Below are 18,250 nucleotides of genomic sequence, written 5' to 3'. Positions count from 1 at the left end.
ACCTGCAGTTAATTACAAAATATGCAGTAGTTTCTCAGTTCATATGAAGCCTAACTGATGTTTAAGCCAAACTAAAATATCTACACGTGCTTATACACACATGCACAGAATTCACACACCTACCTCACTCCAGGGTCCTGTTTTCCACTGGGCCGGGCAGGGCACTCTGTTACAGGGCCGGCGGCTCTCAGGGCGGTCACCCACGCAGTACTTGCTGTGCACAGAGCGGTTGGTGCCATCGTGGAGTGGCTGAAGGCAGCGCACGGTGCGAAGCTGATAGCCAGAACTTCCACAGGTTTTGGTGCAGTGTTCCCACTCTTCTGCTACCCAGCTGTGGGTGCGGGGGGTTCATATTGAAATTACCACTGGGATGTATAGGGTACACATGCCCGCATGGCAAAGCCTAGACTTTTCTGCTCTCTGAATAACCTGCAACCTAGTGGGGCACATTGCAGTTCAGGAAGTGGTTTCAGAAAGATGGATATAATGGATAACTTTTTAACAATAGTAGCCTGAAGCTTTTATTTGTAATGCTCTACTGTTTTTTCTGCCTCTCAGTGACTCTGAAACCTCCTCCTTTCCTAAAGGAGGATCTACAGAGGGTTTCTGAAATTCATCTTAAAGTTTTCCTGTTAGATTTAGGCATGAAGGCAATTTTCAAGGATAGCAACAACTGTAGAAATAAAACAAACAGTCATATCAGTTAAAATATTTAAACACAAGTGAACTCTATAGAGCTCATAAAAATTTGCCCTCTTCCAACCCAGAAGACATGAGGTTTATCCTCTGCAGAATATGACAAGAGGTAAGGGTGGTGTGGATCAGAGCTGGGTAAAACCTGTTCACATGAATGCTCCTGATAGAAATATTTCCAGAAGCATTTTCCAAAATATTTACCAGGGGACATTCCCAAATTCTAGTGTCAATGTCAGTGTCCCAAGCACGCTACAAATCAGCTGCGGATACAACATTACACACAGTTCTCCATTACACATGGTTACCAAGCCCCAAAGGGCTGCCACCATCGACTCCATCTGGTTACGCAATCTGTCTGCATATAATTCAGCTAAAATTAACTTCGCCTTCCAAAGTTACTTTCCCTCTGCAATTTTTTTTCTTCCCATATATGTGAGGCACCAAAATATAACCATGCTAAAACCTTGGCAGTCTTTGGTATTCACAGTTTAAGCCTGCTTTAGCTTGTCCAACTGGCAGTAAAATGTATCATGGCAACTGGACTGAGGAATTTTGTTCAATTTTGAAGACCTCGGTGATGATTCTCTTTTGAAGACAAATATTATACTTCACAGATATAGGTACTTCTGATTACCTTCATTCCCTCTTAAGATCCCAGAATGAAAGTAAATGACAAAAAAAATTTGAAATCTAGAAAGGCAAAGAAATTTGAGAGGAAGTCACAACAACATAATTTTGGAAGCTAGAAAACAGATGGTCATATGGCAGCGAACTCAGCAGACCTAAGAAGAATGAAGTCCAACTCAGCAGTACAAGGTGATGAGCAAACAGACTTGCACGGCAGAACTTTAGAAATATTGAGGGATTAGAGACCCCAGATACAGTGTGAGCTGTGAAAACAAGGGTGAAGCCAGGATTGAAAGCAGGAGAACTAATGAAAAGTCTGTTTGGAAGCAGTTAGACCTCCTGATTCTTATCCATACAGGGCGACTCACCCTCCTCCAACGCAGAAGAAGACATGAGGTTTATCCTCTGTAGAAAGTGAACCAGACTTAACTGGATATAATAGGCATGATCAAGAGAGAAGGAAACCATGGTGAAAACAGAAGATTATGTAAAAATCCATCTGTGAGATGGTGAGACCGCTTTAGACACCTATACACACAACATTTCTAGAACAGCACTTAAAATGGCTTACACTCCCTCGGCAAGAAATTGATTCTGCTCTATGGAATCTATTTTATAAGAAAAGGCCTAAATATACAACTAATTGAGGGCCTTAAAATGGCTGAGTTGGATCACCCCATAGTTCAGCTCACCAGCTACAACTGCAGAGCAAACTTCTAATCAGCCTTCTAAACACTGCATTTTTATACATGTATGAACATTCCAGGATCACCACACAGAAATCCTCTAATGTCAATGATAGAGGTGGGGTGGGTGTATGTAGAGAAATGGAAGAAAATAACTCAAAAGAAATAATTTAGAAACAGGAGATGAATCTTTGATATTCTAAAAGAGATAAAAGATTATATTGCATCTGTGAAATAAATATCAAATGCCTTGATAAAGAAATACTTGAATATTAACAATATGATAAAACAGAGCTCTTGAATATTAAAAATGTGATAGCAGAAATGAAGGATTCAGCAAATGCAACAGTGAACAATAGGAGAGAAAAGTCAAGCTACAAATGTCCCAGAAAGAAAAAACACTGAAAAACATAGGGCAATTAAAAAAAAAATACAAGAAAATCTTCCAGAGATAAAAGTTATCCATTTTATATTTTAAAAAGTTTGTGTCATTTTCCACAATATGGGTGAACCTGGAGGATGTTATGCTAAGTGAAATGAATCAGACACAGAAAGACAAATAGCATGTGACCTTCACTGATATGTGGAATATAAAACAGTGGAACTCATAGAAGTAAAGAGTAGAATGGTGGTGATTAGGGGCTTGGGTGAGGATGAAGGGGTAATGGAGAGATGTTGGTCAAGGGGTACAAAGTTTCAGTTAGAAGAAATATGTTTTTGAGTTCTAAACAGCATAGTGTCTATGGCTAACAATTTTGAAATGGATATTTCAAAATTGCTAGGAGGGCAGATTTTAAATGAGTTCACCACCAAAAAAATGATAAGCATGTGATAGGTTAATTAGCTGGATTTAATCATTCCGCAACTTATGCATACATCAAAACATTACATTGTACCCTATAAAAACATTTTTTATTTTTCAATTAAAAAACTCTACAAGTATACAGCAAAATGATGTGTAAAAATGGGCACCAAGTCCATTTCAGAACACTAGAAATAAAATGAAGGTCCTACAAACTTTGAAAGACAGACCAAAACATGTCACAGAGAAAGCACTGAGAATCAGAATGGCAACTGACTTTTCAACAGCAACACCTGAATGCAGAAAATAACAGAACAATATTTTTGAGTCCAAAGGATGATATATTATAGTTTAGAATAACAGGAGATCCCACAGAAGAGAAAGGTAGTTGGAATTCCTAGGAAGATGATGAAAGGAAGCCCTAGGTAAAAAGTCCAGGCTGGAGCTGGAACACAGAGAGCTCTCCGTTCTCTAAGACTCTCCTGTGTCTATGGAGATTAAAGTGACAGGATACTGGATGTTTAGTATTTAGAGGCGACTGATACTGAGAGAGTTTGGGAATGAATTGGGAAAAAGTGCTAGAAGATCAAGTACATACAATCAAGATATTCATTTATTCTGAAATAAACAATTTCACAAGAAGGAAATCAACCAGAGGATGATATGTGACTCAGGTATTAAAAGAGATACATGTTAATATAAACCCTGCATATTGCAATCAGTAAAAGGTATGTTAGGTCAGTATTGGAAGTAGCAGGGAAGGAAAAAGTGTGGCCTGTGGTTCTGTATTTATGGAGGGATCGTAAAATAATACAATCTTCAGATTTCACAGTGAAAATTAAATGTATAATGTCTGACACCTTACCTCCCCAAAAGTCAAGGAATAGAAGCAAAAACATTTTACATAGAGAGAAGGAAGAAAGTAATTACCAAATGTCAAAATACAATGGTTGAAAGTGGTTTTTTGAGGAAAAAGAATGTGGTGAAAGGCAGAGAACTACAGCTTTATGTAATTCCTGTAAAGTGACTTGACTATGTAAACCATGTATATATAGAGCTTTGACTGAAAATGAAATAAAAACTAAAAAGAGCTAAAGGCAGTTAAGTTCTGATTTTGACTTCTAGATATGATAGTTAAAATAAATGCTTACAGTGGATGTGTACATTCCTGAATATTGCACATTCGTCTAATAGGTTTCGGCTTTTTGTTGGCCTCACAGAAGCTGCGATGGACCATTTTATTATCACTTTTCCTACGGCATCCATATTTAGTGTACTGGAAACCTGTAAAAGGAAATAAATTTCTTTGGATTTAATCACTTATTCATGCTGTTAGTTACTTGATTATTCACTCACTCATTCATTCATTCAGTAAATATGTATTGAGTGCATACAATTAGCCAATCACTTCAGTAGGTGCTGAAGGTCCCAAAGAACATTAAATAAACAAAAAATTTTGCCTTTTGAGAACATATATTTGATAAATATTCCAACTGCAAACCTGTTAAAGAACTAGGCTCTAAATATACACAGTCCAGTGTGAGAGACAGATCTGAAAACCACTGTGACAATATCTAGGGACCTATTAGGCTTTTAGAGAACTAAGTAAAGAACTTACAGTAGAGGGCAGCAAAGGAACACAGAGGGAAGAGATCTGAAACTTGGAGGAGGGGAGGGGAAAGCTTGGAGGATCCACAGTTTGCTTCAGCAGAATACTGCAGTTCAAACAGTATGGAGTAAAAGAAATGAAGCAGAATTATTCTCTAAGCAAAGGAAATAACATATGGAAAACTGTGGCATCTTCAGATGGCTGAAGTATCATGTGTGAAGAGGGCAGGAGACAGGGAAGGATCAGATCTTGAAAGCCTTCAGTGTCTAACAAGTGTTTGGACATTATTCTTGAAGGTTATAGGGAGTTACTGAGGGTCACTCAAGCATCAACTTTTATATTTGTAATTATGTCTATATATCTGAAAAAAATCCAAACTAATCCAAAAATTGTAAGGAAAAAAAAAAACAATGAATACTTGTATGCCTTGCATCTAGATTGATTTTTTGTGACTATGTCACATTTGCTATATTTCTTCATATATGCGTATGTGTGTAAATACATATATAATTTTGCTGAACCACTTGAAAGTTGCAGACATCCTGATCCCTCACTGCGAAATGAATATTTAAGCACAGATTTCAGAAGTACATTCTCTTATATAACTATAATTCTTAAAATCAGGACATTTGACATAGATATAATGCTATTATTACATAACATACAGACCCATTCAAAAATGTTCAGTTGTCCCTAATGATGTTATTTGTAGCAATACTTTTCAAATCAAGGATCATATGTTGCATTTAACTGTTACGTCTTTAACCTCCATCAATCAGAAACAATTACTGAACCTCTTTGTCTTATGGCATTACTATTTTTGAAATGTAAAAACCATTTGTTTTATAAAATGTTCCAAAATTTGGACCTGTTTAATTGTGTTCTAATGATAAAATTGAGGTTATTCACTTTTGGCACGAATGCTACATAAAACAGTGATGTGTCTTCAGGACAACATATTGGAAGACTGAAGGATTTTAATCTGGGAAATAATATAATTTACCATTCATTTATTCATTCATTCAAAAAAAATTACCCTGTAAATTAAGGAAAAGAAGAACATCGATGTTAGTTGACCAGCTAAAAGGCTATTGCAATAATCGTCCCTCCTAATATGGTGACTGAAGTCTGGTGAAGAAGGAATAGATGTGGTAGATATGAAGAAGGTATATCTGATAAATATTATGACCAAGCAAATGTTGAGAGTACAGCAGAAGGGAGGATCTGAATTAAATAAGCATCTAAAATAATTAACTAAAAATATTGTATGCCTCCCTCAAGAAAACACTTTGGAAATACAGGCTTGAACTTAAAATTATAAAATAAATAATTTATACAAGTATTGCCTAATACAATTTTTTTGTTCTCAATTATCTGCTGTCAGTTTTGTAACCGCCTCTTGCCTTCTCTTACCCATGTGGGGAGAATTGGTAATGGAGCACTTGTTTAGAACTAGAGGAATGGATGATGGGAAAAATTGAGAAACATTGAGCCCAGCTTAATGGACTCTGGGGAGGGAACGGAGGCAGCACAGTGCAGGGAGTGAGAGCATGTGTTCAGAAGCCAGGTTACCTGGGTCTGAATCCTATGGGCTCTGGGAAATTATCTTCTGTGTGCTTCAGTTTTGCTATGACTTAATCAGAGATAACAATAGTACCAATCGCAGGGGCCATTGTGGGTATTCATGCATTGATATAAAAAGCATTTAGAATAGTAGCTGGTTTCAAATACATCGCATAGTCAGTTACACAGTCATGTAACCAATAGCTCTTTTATTAATCCTGACAGAACTGCAGAGAGATATGGAAAGTAAAAGTAGAGAAGAAGAAAGGTGAGGATCAGAGTATAGTGAATTTGGGAGAGTTCTGGAGTTTGGTAAGAATAAAGTGATTAAGGGTACCAAGACAGTTAATGCAAAACAAAGAACCTGACAGAAAAGGGCAAGAGGATTTTAAGGTCTATCACTGTCATGAAAGGAATCCTATTATTTGCTGATACTGAGATTTTAGTAAACACATTTTGTATTGATGTTTTGGTGGCTATGTTTGGTGTTTCTCAGACTGTGGCCTCGATTAGAGACAGCCCTAAAGGTAGAAGCAAGATTGACTTTTATATGCATTACATTTTAATATAATAAATGTGTTCAGTTGTTACCTCCACCACAGGGTTTGGAACACTGAGACCAGCTCTTCAAAGCCCACTCAAAAGTATCTAATTCTTCCTGGATGACATTGTTGCTGTTGATTGTAGGTACAGAGTCTTCATGGATGATGTACTTGTATGTCAGGCTAGAGCGGGTATCGTTCTCTTGAGGTATAATCTAACATACACGAGAAATCAATATGTAAATCACCTGAGGGTTTTAAATTTTGAGTGTAAAATTATAAATATTTCAGAATAATGCTCATATTAAAACTGAAAACTTTCAGAGTTTCAAAAATTATGTTATTTCTATCAACTATAGTGCAAATGTGACCTGTTTAAGAAAAAGATGAAATAGCTCTAAAACTTTTAACATAAAAGTATTTAAAAATATATACACTGAAAAGAGTTTGTATTATAAAAATAATAACTTTATAAGATTCACTATAGGTTTCCTTAAATTATACCAGTTTTTAAATGCAGTTTAAAATTGTTTTCAAAGAAAATTGTTTTGTTATGATGATAAAGATAGCAATGTTCCCTCCAGAAAATATATATATTATGAAAAAATATAAAGAAAATAATCATAATTCTACCTAAATGGAGAAAACCAGTCACTTTTATTATTGTGATAGTTCCTCAAGATATTTGCGGGGCTGTGTGTGTGTGTGTGTGTGTGTGTGTGTGTGTGTACAGACATATATACTTTTCTGGCCTTGTTTATTTCATGTAATGTGTTATGCACATTTCTCAAGATAGTACATATTCTTTGAAAATATGCTTTTGGAGTGTGGAATGATGGTCATTGGAGACTCAGAGGGGTTGGGAGGAATGGAAGGGGGTTGAATTGAATAATGGGAACTTGCTTGGTGGGTACAATGAGCATTTCTCCAGTGATGGATCCACTGAAGGTCCTTACTTAACCACAACGCAATATATCTATGTGGCTAAATTGCACTTGTACAAAAAAAGTTAAAAAAAGAAAACATATTTTTAAATGTCAGCATGGTCTTTAATCCTAAAAGTGTTAGGTATTATTGTTAATAAGTATGTGGTCACTCTTGAATATTTGTATTGATTAGAAATTTTCCCTGCATTTATGGGGATTTCTGGCTTTTCTTAGTAGACTAAAGGTCACAAATGCTTTTTATAGTTCTAGTTTGTATGATAGACTGGCGACTGGTCCTCCAGAACAGTTAGAACAATTGTTATTTTAATGAGAGTGTATGAAAGTGGTCATTTGACACTACATATACAATTTTCAACTTCATTAATTGGATGGGGAAAATATGATTTTAATTGTTCATTACTTATATTTTGAATACTGTACATTGCATGACTGACAGTCGTATTTTTTATTGGAACTGTATTTTTTCTTTCCTAAGTAATCTGTGCACTCAAGATATTAATCTCTTTTTGTCATAAGAGTTGCAAATATTTCCTCAGTTTGTCTCTTGCCTTTTAATTTTTTTCAGGGTAAAGTGGTCTTTTAAAAAATTAATTGATTTTCACATAGCTTTCATAGGATTTTACTAATTATGCAAAGAAAGAAATGCTATTCATTGGTATTCTCAACCTAAATTTTTAGAACTATCTTTTGTTTGAGAAATGAGGTGATAGTAAAACCAGTGGGGTAGAGGATCTGGTTACCTGGCTTTTATTCTCTTTTTTTTTTCTTTGTTTTTAAAACAGCATTAAAAATCAAGCACCATTTGAACAATCCTTACACTCTAGCCAGATATCTAATTCTTTCTGCCCCCAATGATCCAGGACTCGGAATGGAAAAGAAATGTCATAATAATAGAGCATTGCTTGTCCACATCTTCCTCTCCTAGCTGCAAATCTCCCCCTTGTATCTCCAGCCCACACCACTTGCTGTGGTTAGGTTATAATCAGCGGGCAGGCCTTGAAGCATCTATCATGATGTTAAGCACCAGGTCTCTAAAGCCAGATACCCATGTTGCTAGAAAAGAATACAATATAATTATAGCCATGTGAAGCAGAGCTTCTGACCTCCAATCACTCATATTTAAAATAATCTAAAACTTTGGTTAACATATAAATGTGGATAATTAATTTTTGACATAATTGAAAAGGCATTTTAATAGACAAAGGACAGTCTTTTAACAAATAGTGCCAAAACAACTGGACATTGTGGTAGTTTAAGAAATATATCTAAGATTAGGTAAAAAGGGACTGAAAATTCCGTCTTGGTTTCACTGTCCCATGTTCTCTCTCACTTGAGTCACCTGCTCTAGTGGGAGTCAGTGCCATAATGTCAGGACATATAAGCATCCTATGGAGAGGCCTAGGTGGCAAGGAATCAGGGACTGCTAGCCACCACATGGAAAAGTTGGGAAACAATCATCTGAGGCCTTTCAGGAGCAATGTGACTAAGCTTGGAAGCAAAGTAACCCAGCCAAGCTCTGAGATGACTATAGCCACAGCTGACAGCAAACTTATGAGATACTCTATGCCAGAAATAATTAAGTGGTGTCCAGATACATGTTTCACAGAAACTATAAATACTGCTTGTGTTCAGCCACCAAGTTTGAGGGTAATTTGTTTTATAAAAATAGATACTAATATAGACATCTACATGCAAAAATAAGGCCCTAACACTTTATGCAAAATTAACCCAAAGTGATTAATATACCTAAATGTAAAATTCATGGCTCTAAAACGTATACCAAAAAAAGTAGGAGAAAATGTTTTGATGCTGGATTAGACAAAAACTTTCATAACACCAAAATCTTGATCCGCAAAAGAAAATACTAATAAACTGGACTTCAGTAGAGCTAAAATATTTTGCTCCACGAAATAAACTACTAAAAGAATGAAAAGACAACCTATGGAATGGAAGAAAACATTTGCAATTCATGTATTTCACAGAAGACTTATATTGAATATACAATGAGCTCTCAAAACTCAACAAAAAGAAAATATAACAACTTTAACAATGGGCAAAAGATTCGAACAGATATTTCAAAAGGGAACTAATTTTCAGAGGAAAAAAAGACTAAAATTTGAGTGGAGCAATTTGATTTTAGATTAGTATAATATTGTATAGGAAATCCAATAAATGAAAATTCTGGATATAACGGAAACTAACAATAAATTTCAAATCAAGTAGATGGCTTTTGCTTTCATCCATGAGGGAGTAATGGAGCTGCCTTCCTGATATTAAAAGCTATAAAACTGGATAAAATATGTGCAGAAACTTTTTTTATTTTTGGACAGTGGATAACATGACAAAGGACACTAATCCTTGTAAGAAGAGAAACAAGCCAGGTCTTATTCCTGACAACGGCCAGGTCTGAACTCTGGCACAGGTAGGAGGGCCCAAGCCCAGCCCAGCCATCTCACCGAGCTGAGGAGATAGGTTAGAGTTTGGAACTTTCAGGTCAGGGCACTAAAGAAGAGGGGTCTGCTTAGAGAGATGATCTAGAAATCTACATGGGCCATGACTGAGGATTGGTCTGTGTATCCCTGGCCAAGACACCAGGTGGTCCACAGTGAGGGGCTGCTGATGGTGGGACAGAGATACCAGAAACCAGGCATGCCTGAGCATCATAGGGGTTCTTGACCAGCTAGAATGAAGAGGACTCACTAAAACTTCAGGTATTCAGTTAAGAAAGGCCATAATATTAGAAGAAGGACAAAACTGAAATAGACTAGCCATAAGGAAGAATAAAACTAGGCTTAAAGGATTGGGATGATCTGACAATAACTACCTGCCAGAACAAAACCAGACACCTTACAATTTAGCTTCCAAAATGTCAAGTATACAGGAAAAAAACTGTAAGAAGCATGAAAATGTGACCCATAAAAAAATAGACAACATGAAGACCCAGAACTTAAAGGGTAACTTAGATGTAACGAGTGAGTATTATGAAAATTTCAATGGAAGAATGAAAGTTACAAAAAAAAAAAAAAAAAAAAAAAAAAAAAAAAAAAAAAAAAAAAAAAAAACCCACAAATGGAAATTCTAGCAAAGAAAAGTGCACCATCTGACATGAAAAATTTACTGGATAGGCTCAAGGACAGATTGGAGATCACATAAGAGAAACAGTGAACTCAGAGCTCAGAAGAAATAATGCAATCTGAAAAAGTTATTTTAAAAAAGGTAGATTATAAAAGGATGAACAGAGCCTGAGACTTGCGGAACAACTTCAACTGATTTAAATGAGCCCTAGGAGTAAAGAAGAGAGAGATGGGGTGGGGGTGAGGGTTTGGGAAAACAACTAACTAGAAGACAGCATGGGAAATTTACCCAAATTTGGTAAAAAACATCAACCTATAAAGCCAAGATTCTCAGTGAATCCCAAGCATAAGATATACAAAGAACACCATAAACTGAGTATATCATAGTCACACTGCTAAACCAACAAGACAAAACAAGAAGAGGAAGAGAAGAATCTTAAAAAGAGGCCAGAGAAAACTGACACATTCCATGCAGTGCAGCATCAATCAGGCTTCTCTTCATATATGATGCATTCTAGAAGACAATTGCTCTGTAAATGAGTGAAAGAGGGCTCCTGTACATGGTGGGCCCTACGTCATTTCTTCACAGCAGGCTGAGCTCAATAGTCCACTGCTGCCGAACACAATCTTGTATACATCCAGTTGTTTTTAATGCTGATCAGAGGAAAGGAGTTTTAGCCTTTCAGGGACTGCCTGCTTTGCACAGCACTAGGAAACTGCATCCAACGTCTGCTAGATATGAATAAGACCTTGTGGCTATAAGAACCTCACTCTGCTGCCTCCCTTGGAGCCCTCTGATCCCCAGACTCTCTGCTATGCTGCTAAATGACACCACCTAGGCACATAAACCATCTCAGATTCCCCTTTTCCTCAGAAGTTGCCTTGCCCTTCTCTCCTCTGGGTAGTGGTCCTACTTGCAAACCTGCTGAGGCCTCACCCAAATAAAGTGTGTGTGTGCTACTGCCACCTTGTGGCCATATCTTTTCTTTGATCAACCCCCAAACCCGTGGAACTTGCTACGTCATAAAAACACAGCGCTGAAAGAAGGGGAAAAAAAACACAAAAATCTAGCAACCCAAGTTCTATATATAGTAAAGATATCCTTCAAAACTGAGGGTGAAATAAATATATTTTCAGACCATTGAAAGCTGAGATAATTACTTGCCAATACACCCACACCACAAGAAATGCTAAAGGAACATCTTTATACCGAAGGTAAATGATACTAGATGGAATGTTAGATAAACAAAGTAGAATGAAAAGCATCTGAAATGCCAACTATGTGGGCAAATACGAAAACCTACTTTTTTTTAGTGTTGTCTTTAAAAGATAACTGATTATTTAAGTCAAAAATCAGAGCTGCATTATTCAGTTTACAATGTATATATAGTAAATTACATGACAATATTGCACAGAGTAGGGGGAAGATAAATAGAATAAATAGAATTTTTTTTAAAAGCAACTTATTTTTCAATGTTCAAAGTACATGTAATGTTCAAGGTAAAAATGTTTTCAGATAAATTAATTATAAAATAAGCTGAACCAGGTATACCATGAACCCGTAATGCCACATACCAAAACAATAACAGGATCATGTAAAGGTCCGTCCGTGTGAAGACTTTCAATGTCATCTTCAATGTTATAATCCCACTCCACACCAAGGTCTATGAAGGTCCGCGACTTGGCTTCCTCCCCTTTGCCATTTAAAATATAATGGCCTGTAGCCTGGTTCTTAATAGCTAAAGGAAGGAAAATGAGTAAACGGCATACATTTTATTTTATCAACTGCTGAAAATTCTCTGCAAGTCTATCCTTTCTATGTATCAATGACCACGTTTCTTTATTAGTAGCAAGCAATCAAAACGGATGTTAGTTCTGATATTATTCCTATTGTCTTCATTAGGCATTCAAATCTCTCAAGAAGCATTCCTAACTAGTCAAAAATATGGCAAGATGGTTAAATAGGCAAAAGTAATGTTTGCAAATAGTCCCATTTGAAAACATCGTCAAAGAGGTTAATAGTTTCTAAATCATTTGTCCTATATATTTCCTTAGAAAACTGGGAATGTTTTTTAAATGATAGGTACTTTTTCAATAATTAACAGAAACAATTTATGCTAGGATAGCATGTAACTAATGGTTTACTTATTGCATATTTTTTTTAAAGTTGGTGAAAATATTTATAGTCACCCAACATAGTTGAAGTAATTTTTCAGGCCAACAATTTAGTCTCATGATTGGAAAATTCCAGAGCCATATTACCTACTCATATAGTTAGAAAAAGCTGCTTACTGCTAATGGAATCCTTAATGTATTATAGATTTATTATATATTATAAAATGAAATAACATGCTGATTTAGTGAGTAAAAAATAATGGGATTTTAAATTTTGGACTTATTTATCAGCATATGATGTTAAGTTAGAAAGAAAAATTTCATGTTACTACCATTATTGAAAATGTATAGAAAAGATGAGTAATTTTAATTAAATGTATTTATTCTTTTTGAGCTTTAAACTAGTCTAATTTTTCTGATGGTAATACTATGAATTCTAGGATGAAAAATAAGGAATTTTAAATACCAGAGAGAGAACTACAGCTGATTGCTAGACTATTATGACATTTAGTAGTGAATATAATTTAAATGTGTTTTAAAATTCTATGAACACCATAAAGCAATTCATTTTTTAAAGTTACAACTGAAATAAAATGATTGGCTACAAATTTTCATGGAGTTAATACATAATGTCTTAGTTTCAGAAATTATCTTAGTGTTCTTATAAGCCAAGGAATAGGAAAGCTATGTTTACACTTGTATATACATTTCAAATTTAAACCTCTTTAAAGTGACATTTCCATAATCTTCTCAAGAAAAAAAAAAAAAACCTCCTTGTAGAAATTATAATCAGCTCTGCAAATGGATCTGCATGTGCCAGTCAAAAACCTGACACACGTCAGATATTAGAATAATTTAAGATCAGACTAGTAAAATTCACCTGTGGTTGCTTTTCAAAGAATGTAAAATGCCATAAAAATAAGGCAATGTACAGTATTGCATCAATATGAGAACTCCTTTGTCAACATAAGTATGATGAATTTTTCTGATATTCCTTAATTTATTGCATTTTATGAACGTCTTTCTTTTCTTATCCCCCATTGTAGAGCAAAAAATGTATAACATATAAGCTTATCAAATGATTTTTTTCCCCACATATAATTAGGAACCAACCCCAGTTTCTAAATAAAAAAAAATTAAAGCTCTATTTTTTCACTATTTCTTGTTTTAAAGTAAGCATAGTTGAGAGAAATTACCAAAAAAAACCTACATAATATTCAATTAATTCATTTATATATATTTTGATTCTTACATATGCACATATATGTAAGCACATATATGTATGCACATATATGTACCTATACATATATCTACATTTATGATTTCTTTGACATTTCAATGTTTCGGTGCATAGTAAAGCAGAGCCAGCAGACAGAAACACTTACCAAGAATGTGAGGAGAAGCCTCGTCTTCTTGGATTAACACATGTCTAGCCCCAGGGGGTATAGCAAACATCTTAAGGTACCCTTTGCATGTGTAGCAAATATTGTAGGAAGCCAAGAAAAAAACAAAAGCAACAACCATGGGTTAGCTGAGCACTACATTCTTACTGCTTCTGCANAACTTAAAGAAGCAGTTTCAGAAATTAACTTCAAAGCAATGGTAGCTTTTGTGGCATCTGAAATGGGATTAGAGGAAAATGTTTTTTCTCATTAAAGAGGAAATAAGTTAATCTTCTTGCCAACTTATTAGTCACTTATCTTGCGTTGACCTTCAAATGATGTCAACAACAATTCAGGCAAATACTATACTTTCTTGTGTCTCTCGGTGTGGTTCTAGTTTTATAAATCATCCTTTTGAAGTGGAGTCAATTTTTAGTGAAACTTAAGTGGTGAACTCTTTGGGATATGTTATCTGCCTACATGTTATTTTAAAAGTCTAAGAGGCAAGTATAGATAGCTAAACTTCTCATTATTAAAATATTTTTATACTTAAAATCCTTCTTTATTCTAATGGAGTTACAACAGAAAAATGAGTGCTTTCATTTTTCTTGTGACCAGTATTAATTTTAAAGCTTTAGAGAAGTTTTATATGACTATTTTAACCAAATCTACAACATGGATTTTAAACCACTTGATAGGTAAATCTGTGCAAATTGTGTAACACATTGCCTTTATATGCACTCGAACCTCAAAACCTCCTATGCCAGAAATTTAAAAATCAATATGATTAATTAGTTGCTTTGGGTTTTAAAATCATCTATCACTCCTATTACTGTAAATGTCATATATTACATACTCTGTTGATATTATCACATCCTAAAAATTATCTTATAATCATTTAGAATGAATATTGTTAACATAAATGAACAATAGCTCAATTAGAACAAATGTTATACATCTCAGTATCATATAAATAAATGAATATAAGACAACTATGTAACCTACACCTTCTGTACATTATTAAACATCCAGTACATAGTCTATGGAGAGTATTGACAGAAATCCAGTTATCCACAATTATTGATGCAATCAGAAGTGTTTTTGTCTTTTGTATATGTACAATAATATATACCTGTGACGAGATTTACCTTTTTCACAATATTTATTAGTGAATAAATATTACTGACTAAATAAAGCGGTCCTGTTGGGATCAGGGTATTCAGCACTTTTATCTGGGGATAAAGTCTAACACATAAAATGTACCATGTTTGCCTGAGTATATAGTGGCTAGAAGGAACATGCTTAAGATGCCAAGTACAGCAAAACAGCTTGATGCCATTTATGGATGCCCATCTTTCTGCAGTTTGCTACAACTTACCCAGGACATTTTTAGCTTCTCTTGTTTCAGCTAGAGAAATATTACGAGCTCCTTTAGGTAAAGTGAAAGCGCCTCTTGTCTTCCCTTAAATAGAATGTCTTTAATTAGTGGCGGGTTCATGTTTATCCAAGTCTTGCTGTTTCATTGACTATCCCATAAGCCATATATTTTATTGGGCAAGATATAAAATATGTTCTGTAATTTTATGTGTCAAAGTCACAATGCATTTGTAATAGATAATGCCAATAAACTGTTAATAGTCAATGAAAGTAAGACTGAGCATGAAAGTAAGACTAAATAGATGATTTGAAGTTGAATACTTGCAGATTTCATTTTCCAGCAACTTCAATTCTTTATGGCACCTCTTGCTTAAATGTTTTCCTGTTGGAAAAGGTTAATTAGTCTATTAAATCACTATGACGACAACATTAATGCAAAGATATGGATGTTAGATTATCTTTGAATGGTTTGAATTGATATGGCAGATGAAAATTTTCTAATGTTCTTTTGTCCTTGATTTGCAAGCTTAGCATAATGTTTGAGCTATCTGAAAAACAGTACCAATATCTTAAATTATACATATACAGAATGAATGAACATGGCAAAACCTTTTCTTTACAAAAATTCACTGTGGAAATAAAACAAAATGAATTATTTTACATCCAAAAGAAAATTTAAAAACTGCAGTAAAGAAAGCACAGTACATTATTTCACAGCAAGATGGAGAAAATTACATTTGATTCCACTAAAACATAATACACATATATAATTATATTTCTAGTTGCTTTAATAAAATAATGCAATCAGTCAGAAATAGCAATATTTGCTTTAACAATTTTCAAAGTACAAAACATGGTAATTTATCACACAGGAATAGCAAAGACATGTGCAAAAAGAAAAACATTAGAATATAGTCTCATAGCTCTGCCTTCTTAAATATATCAGAGAGCAAAGCTGATTAACTTGAATTAGGTACCTGGGGTATAATGGGAGTAAAAAAAAAACTAAAAGTATTTTATCATTCAGATGAAGGCTAACTTTTTTATAAAAGGAAAAATTATCATCATGACAATATGCTTAATGTAAACCACATTTCTTTTTGTTTTACTTTCATGATTTTATATGATAGCAACAGCTCTTTGGAAGATATGAAAATGTTAAGCAAACACCACATCAAGTATATCTTTAAGTGCTGAATTCCCAGAAACATTTGCCCAATAAATCCTTATTGAATAACTGCATACTATCTGTTATGAACCCAAGAAATTAATCAGTAATAAATGTTTGCATAAACACCTTTTATGAAAATTCCAATGAATATTACTAAACTATGGATAATTTTGCCCATATTTGTTGCATGAAGACAGCTTTTTGTTCCACTTTTGAACCTTCAGTGTATGTCTAAGTCCAAGTTATTGACTACATAACAAGCATAAACATTTACAGAGATGAGCAATGACATCTTGGGTTATTTTTTGGTCGTACCTCAATTTTGTTTAAAGTAAATTTTTTAAAATGAGAAATATAGATCCTAGATTCCTAGATTTATAAACAGAATAGAATTGTTCGCTTTTAAAATAAAATAAGTAAAACTAATGTAACGTTTTAAAGGTTGTATCTAAAGTTTTGTAAGTTTTAAACTCCTGCTCAATAATTTACTGGCAACAGGAATTCAAAATAAACATTAGTTCTAATAATTCAATCTGCATTTTATTTAAAATGTAAAAGAACACAAAACAGATTTTAGCTAGCTAGTATAATTGATACTGATTTTATTTGTTTGTTTTCTAAATTTAGTATTTTTTTTTTTTTATCATTGATGCTAGGGAGTATGAATTCAAAGTGTTTTGTTTAAGTTCCTTAAAAGGTAATCTGAACAACAATAAATGAGCAGCTAAATTTTGGTTATGTTTGCAGAGAAAATGCTGCATTTCTAAAAGAAGAAGCCTCAAAAAGCACAAATGACAGAGAAGAATACTAAATTCATGAGAGATCTCATCTTACCAAGCTTTCTGGGAGTTCTGGTAAATGTCCCCTTCACGGTTCGGCAGTGGGAATTATCTCCTCCACAGACACCACACTTATCCTCAACCTTATTAGAACCAATTTCTTTATCACATCCCACTTTCTGGAGAGAAAAGATGTCAAACGTGGCTAATTTCAATGTGCCCAGTAGTGGTCAACATCCCAGAGAATGATGAACTCTTTGTTCAATCATGGCCCGCAGTCAGCCAATTTACAGTAAACTGCCATTGTAGTCATGATTTTTAATACCTCAGTTTTTTAAAAAATCTATTGGGAAATCAAAAGACTTGTACTCGAAGTAATAATATGTTTCCTCCAGTCTAATGAAGTATTTACACCATTTTAAATTGTCATAGTCATCAAACACACATGTAATGAGCACAGATGCAGCTGATGCTGAGGAGACAAAAAAAAAAAAAAAAAAAAACCACAGTGCTTTTCCCTTGCTGCTCTCGCATTTATGATGATGGATAATATAGTGAGTTGTATATTAGTACAACCTTAAAAAGTTGGTTAGGATGTGAGATAAAACTTCATATGAGGGGTGAAGACTTTCACAGGGACCAAAGAAACAGAATGGAAAAGCATTTCAGGAGAGCAGAAGAGCTACGACAAAGCCAGAGAGATGCTGTATGTTCATGGAAAGTGGGTTCAGAGGTCAATATTTAAACCCATATTTAAACCAATGGAAGGTGAGTGTCGCTTGACAGGGAAAGAACAGTGGACAATCTGCATTAAACAGACAGCAGAAAACCTCGAATACCACGGAGAATTTACATTTTCCCAGGAAACAGGAAAATACTG

At 34.5% G+C, this 18,250-nt stretch overlaps 1 protein-coding gene across 6 annotated transcripts in view; it reads right to left on the bottom strand.

Annotated features, from left to right (window-relative positions):
- The window catches only part of ADAMTS3 (ADAM metallopeptidase with thrombospondin type 1 motif 3), a 295,119-nt gene that overhangs the window by 15,137 nt on the left and 261,732 nt on the right, over positions 1 to 18,250 (bottom strand). For 3 of the 6 annotated variants that reach the window (XM_037728900.1, XM_037728901.1, XM_017501624.2), the window contains 6 exons: positions 17,426 to 17,549; positions 14,047 to 14,127; positions 12,122 to 12,285; positions 6,575 to 6,740; positions 3,963 to 4,095; positions 124 to 331 (listed from right to left, as the gene is read on the bottom strand). In XM_037728900.1, the coding sequence (XP_037584828.1) occupies positions 124 to 331; positions 3,963 to 4,095; positions 6,575 to 6,740; positions 12,122 to 12,285; positions 14,047 to 14,127; positions 17,426 to 17,549 (876 nt within the window). Of the gene's footprint in view, positions 1 to 123; positions 332 to 3,962; positions 4,096 to 6,574; positions 6,741 to 12,121; positions 12,286 to 14,046; positions 14,128 to 15,421; positions 15,506 to 15,745; positions 15,803 to 17,425; positions 17,550 to 18,250 lie in introns of all 6 variants that reach the window. The other 3 variants (XM_037728897.1, XM_037728898.1, XM_037728899.1) reach the window with 2 other exon arrangements.

The sequence above is a fragment of the Cebus imitator genome, unplaced genomic scaffold, assembly GCF_001604975.1.
Source record: "Cebus imitator isolate Cc_AM_T3 unplaced genomic scaffold, Cebus_imitator-1.0 Scaffold283, whole genome shotgun sequence".
NCBI lineage: Eukaryota > Metazoa > Chordata > Mammalia > Primates > Cebidae > Cebus > Cebus imitator.
This window is presented reverse-complemented; position numbering and strand designations above follow the sequence as displayed.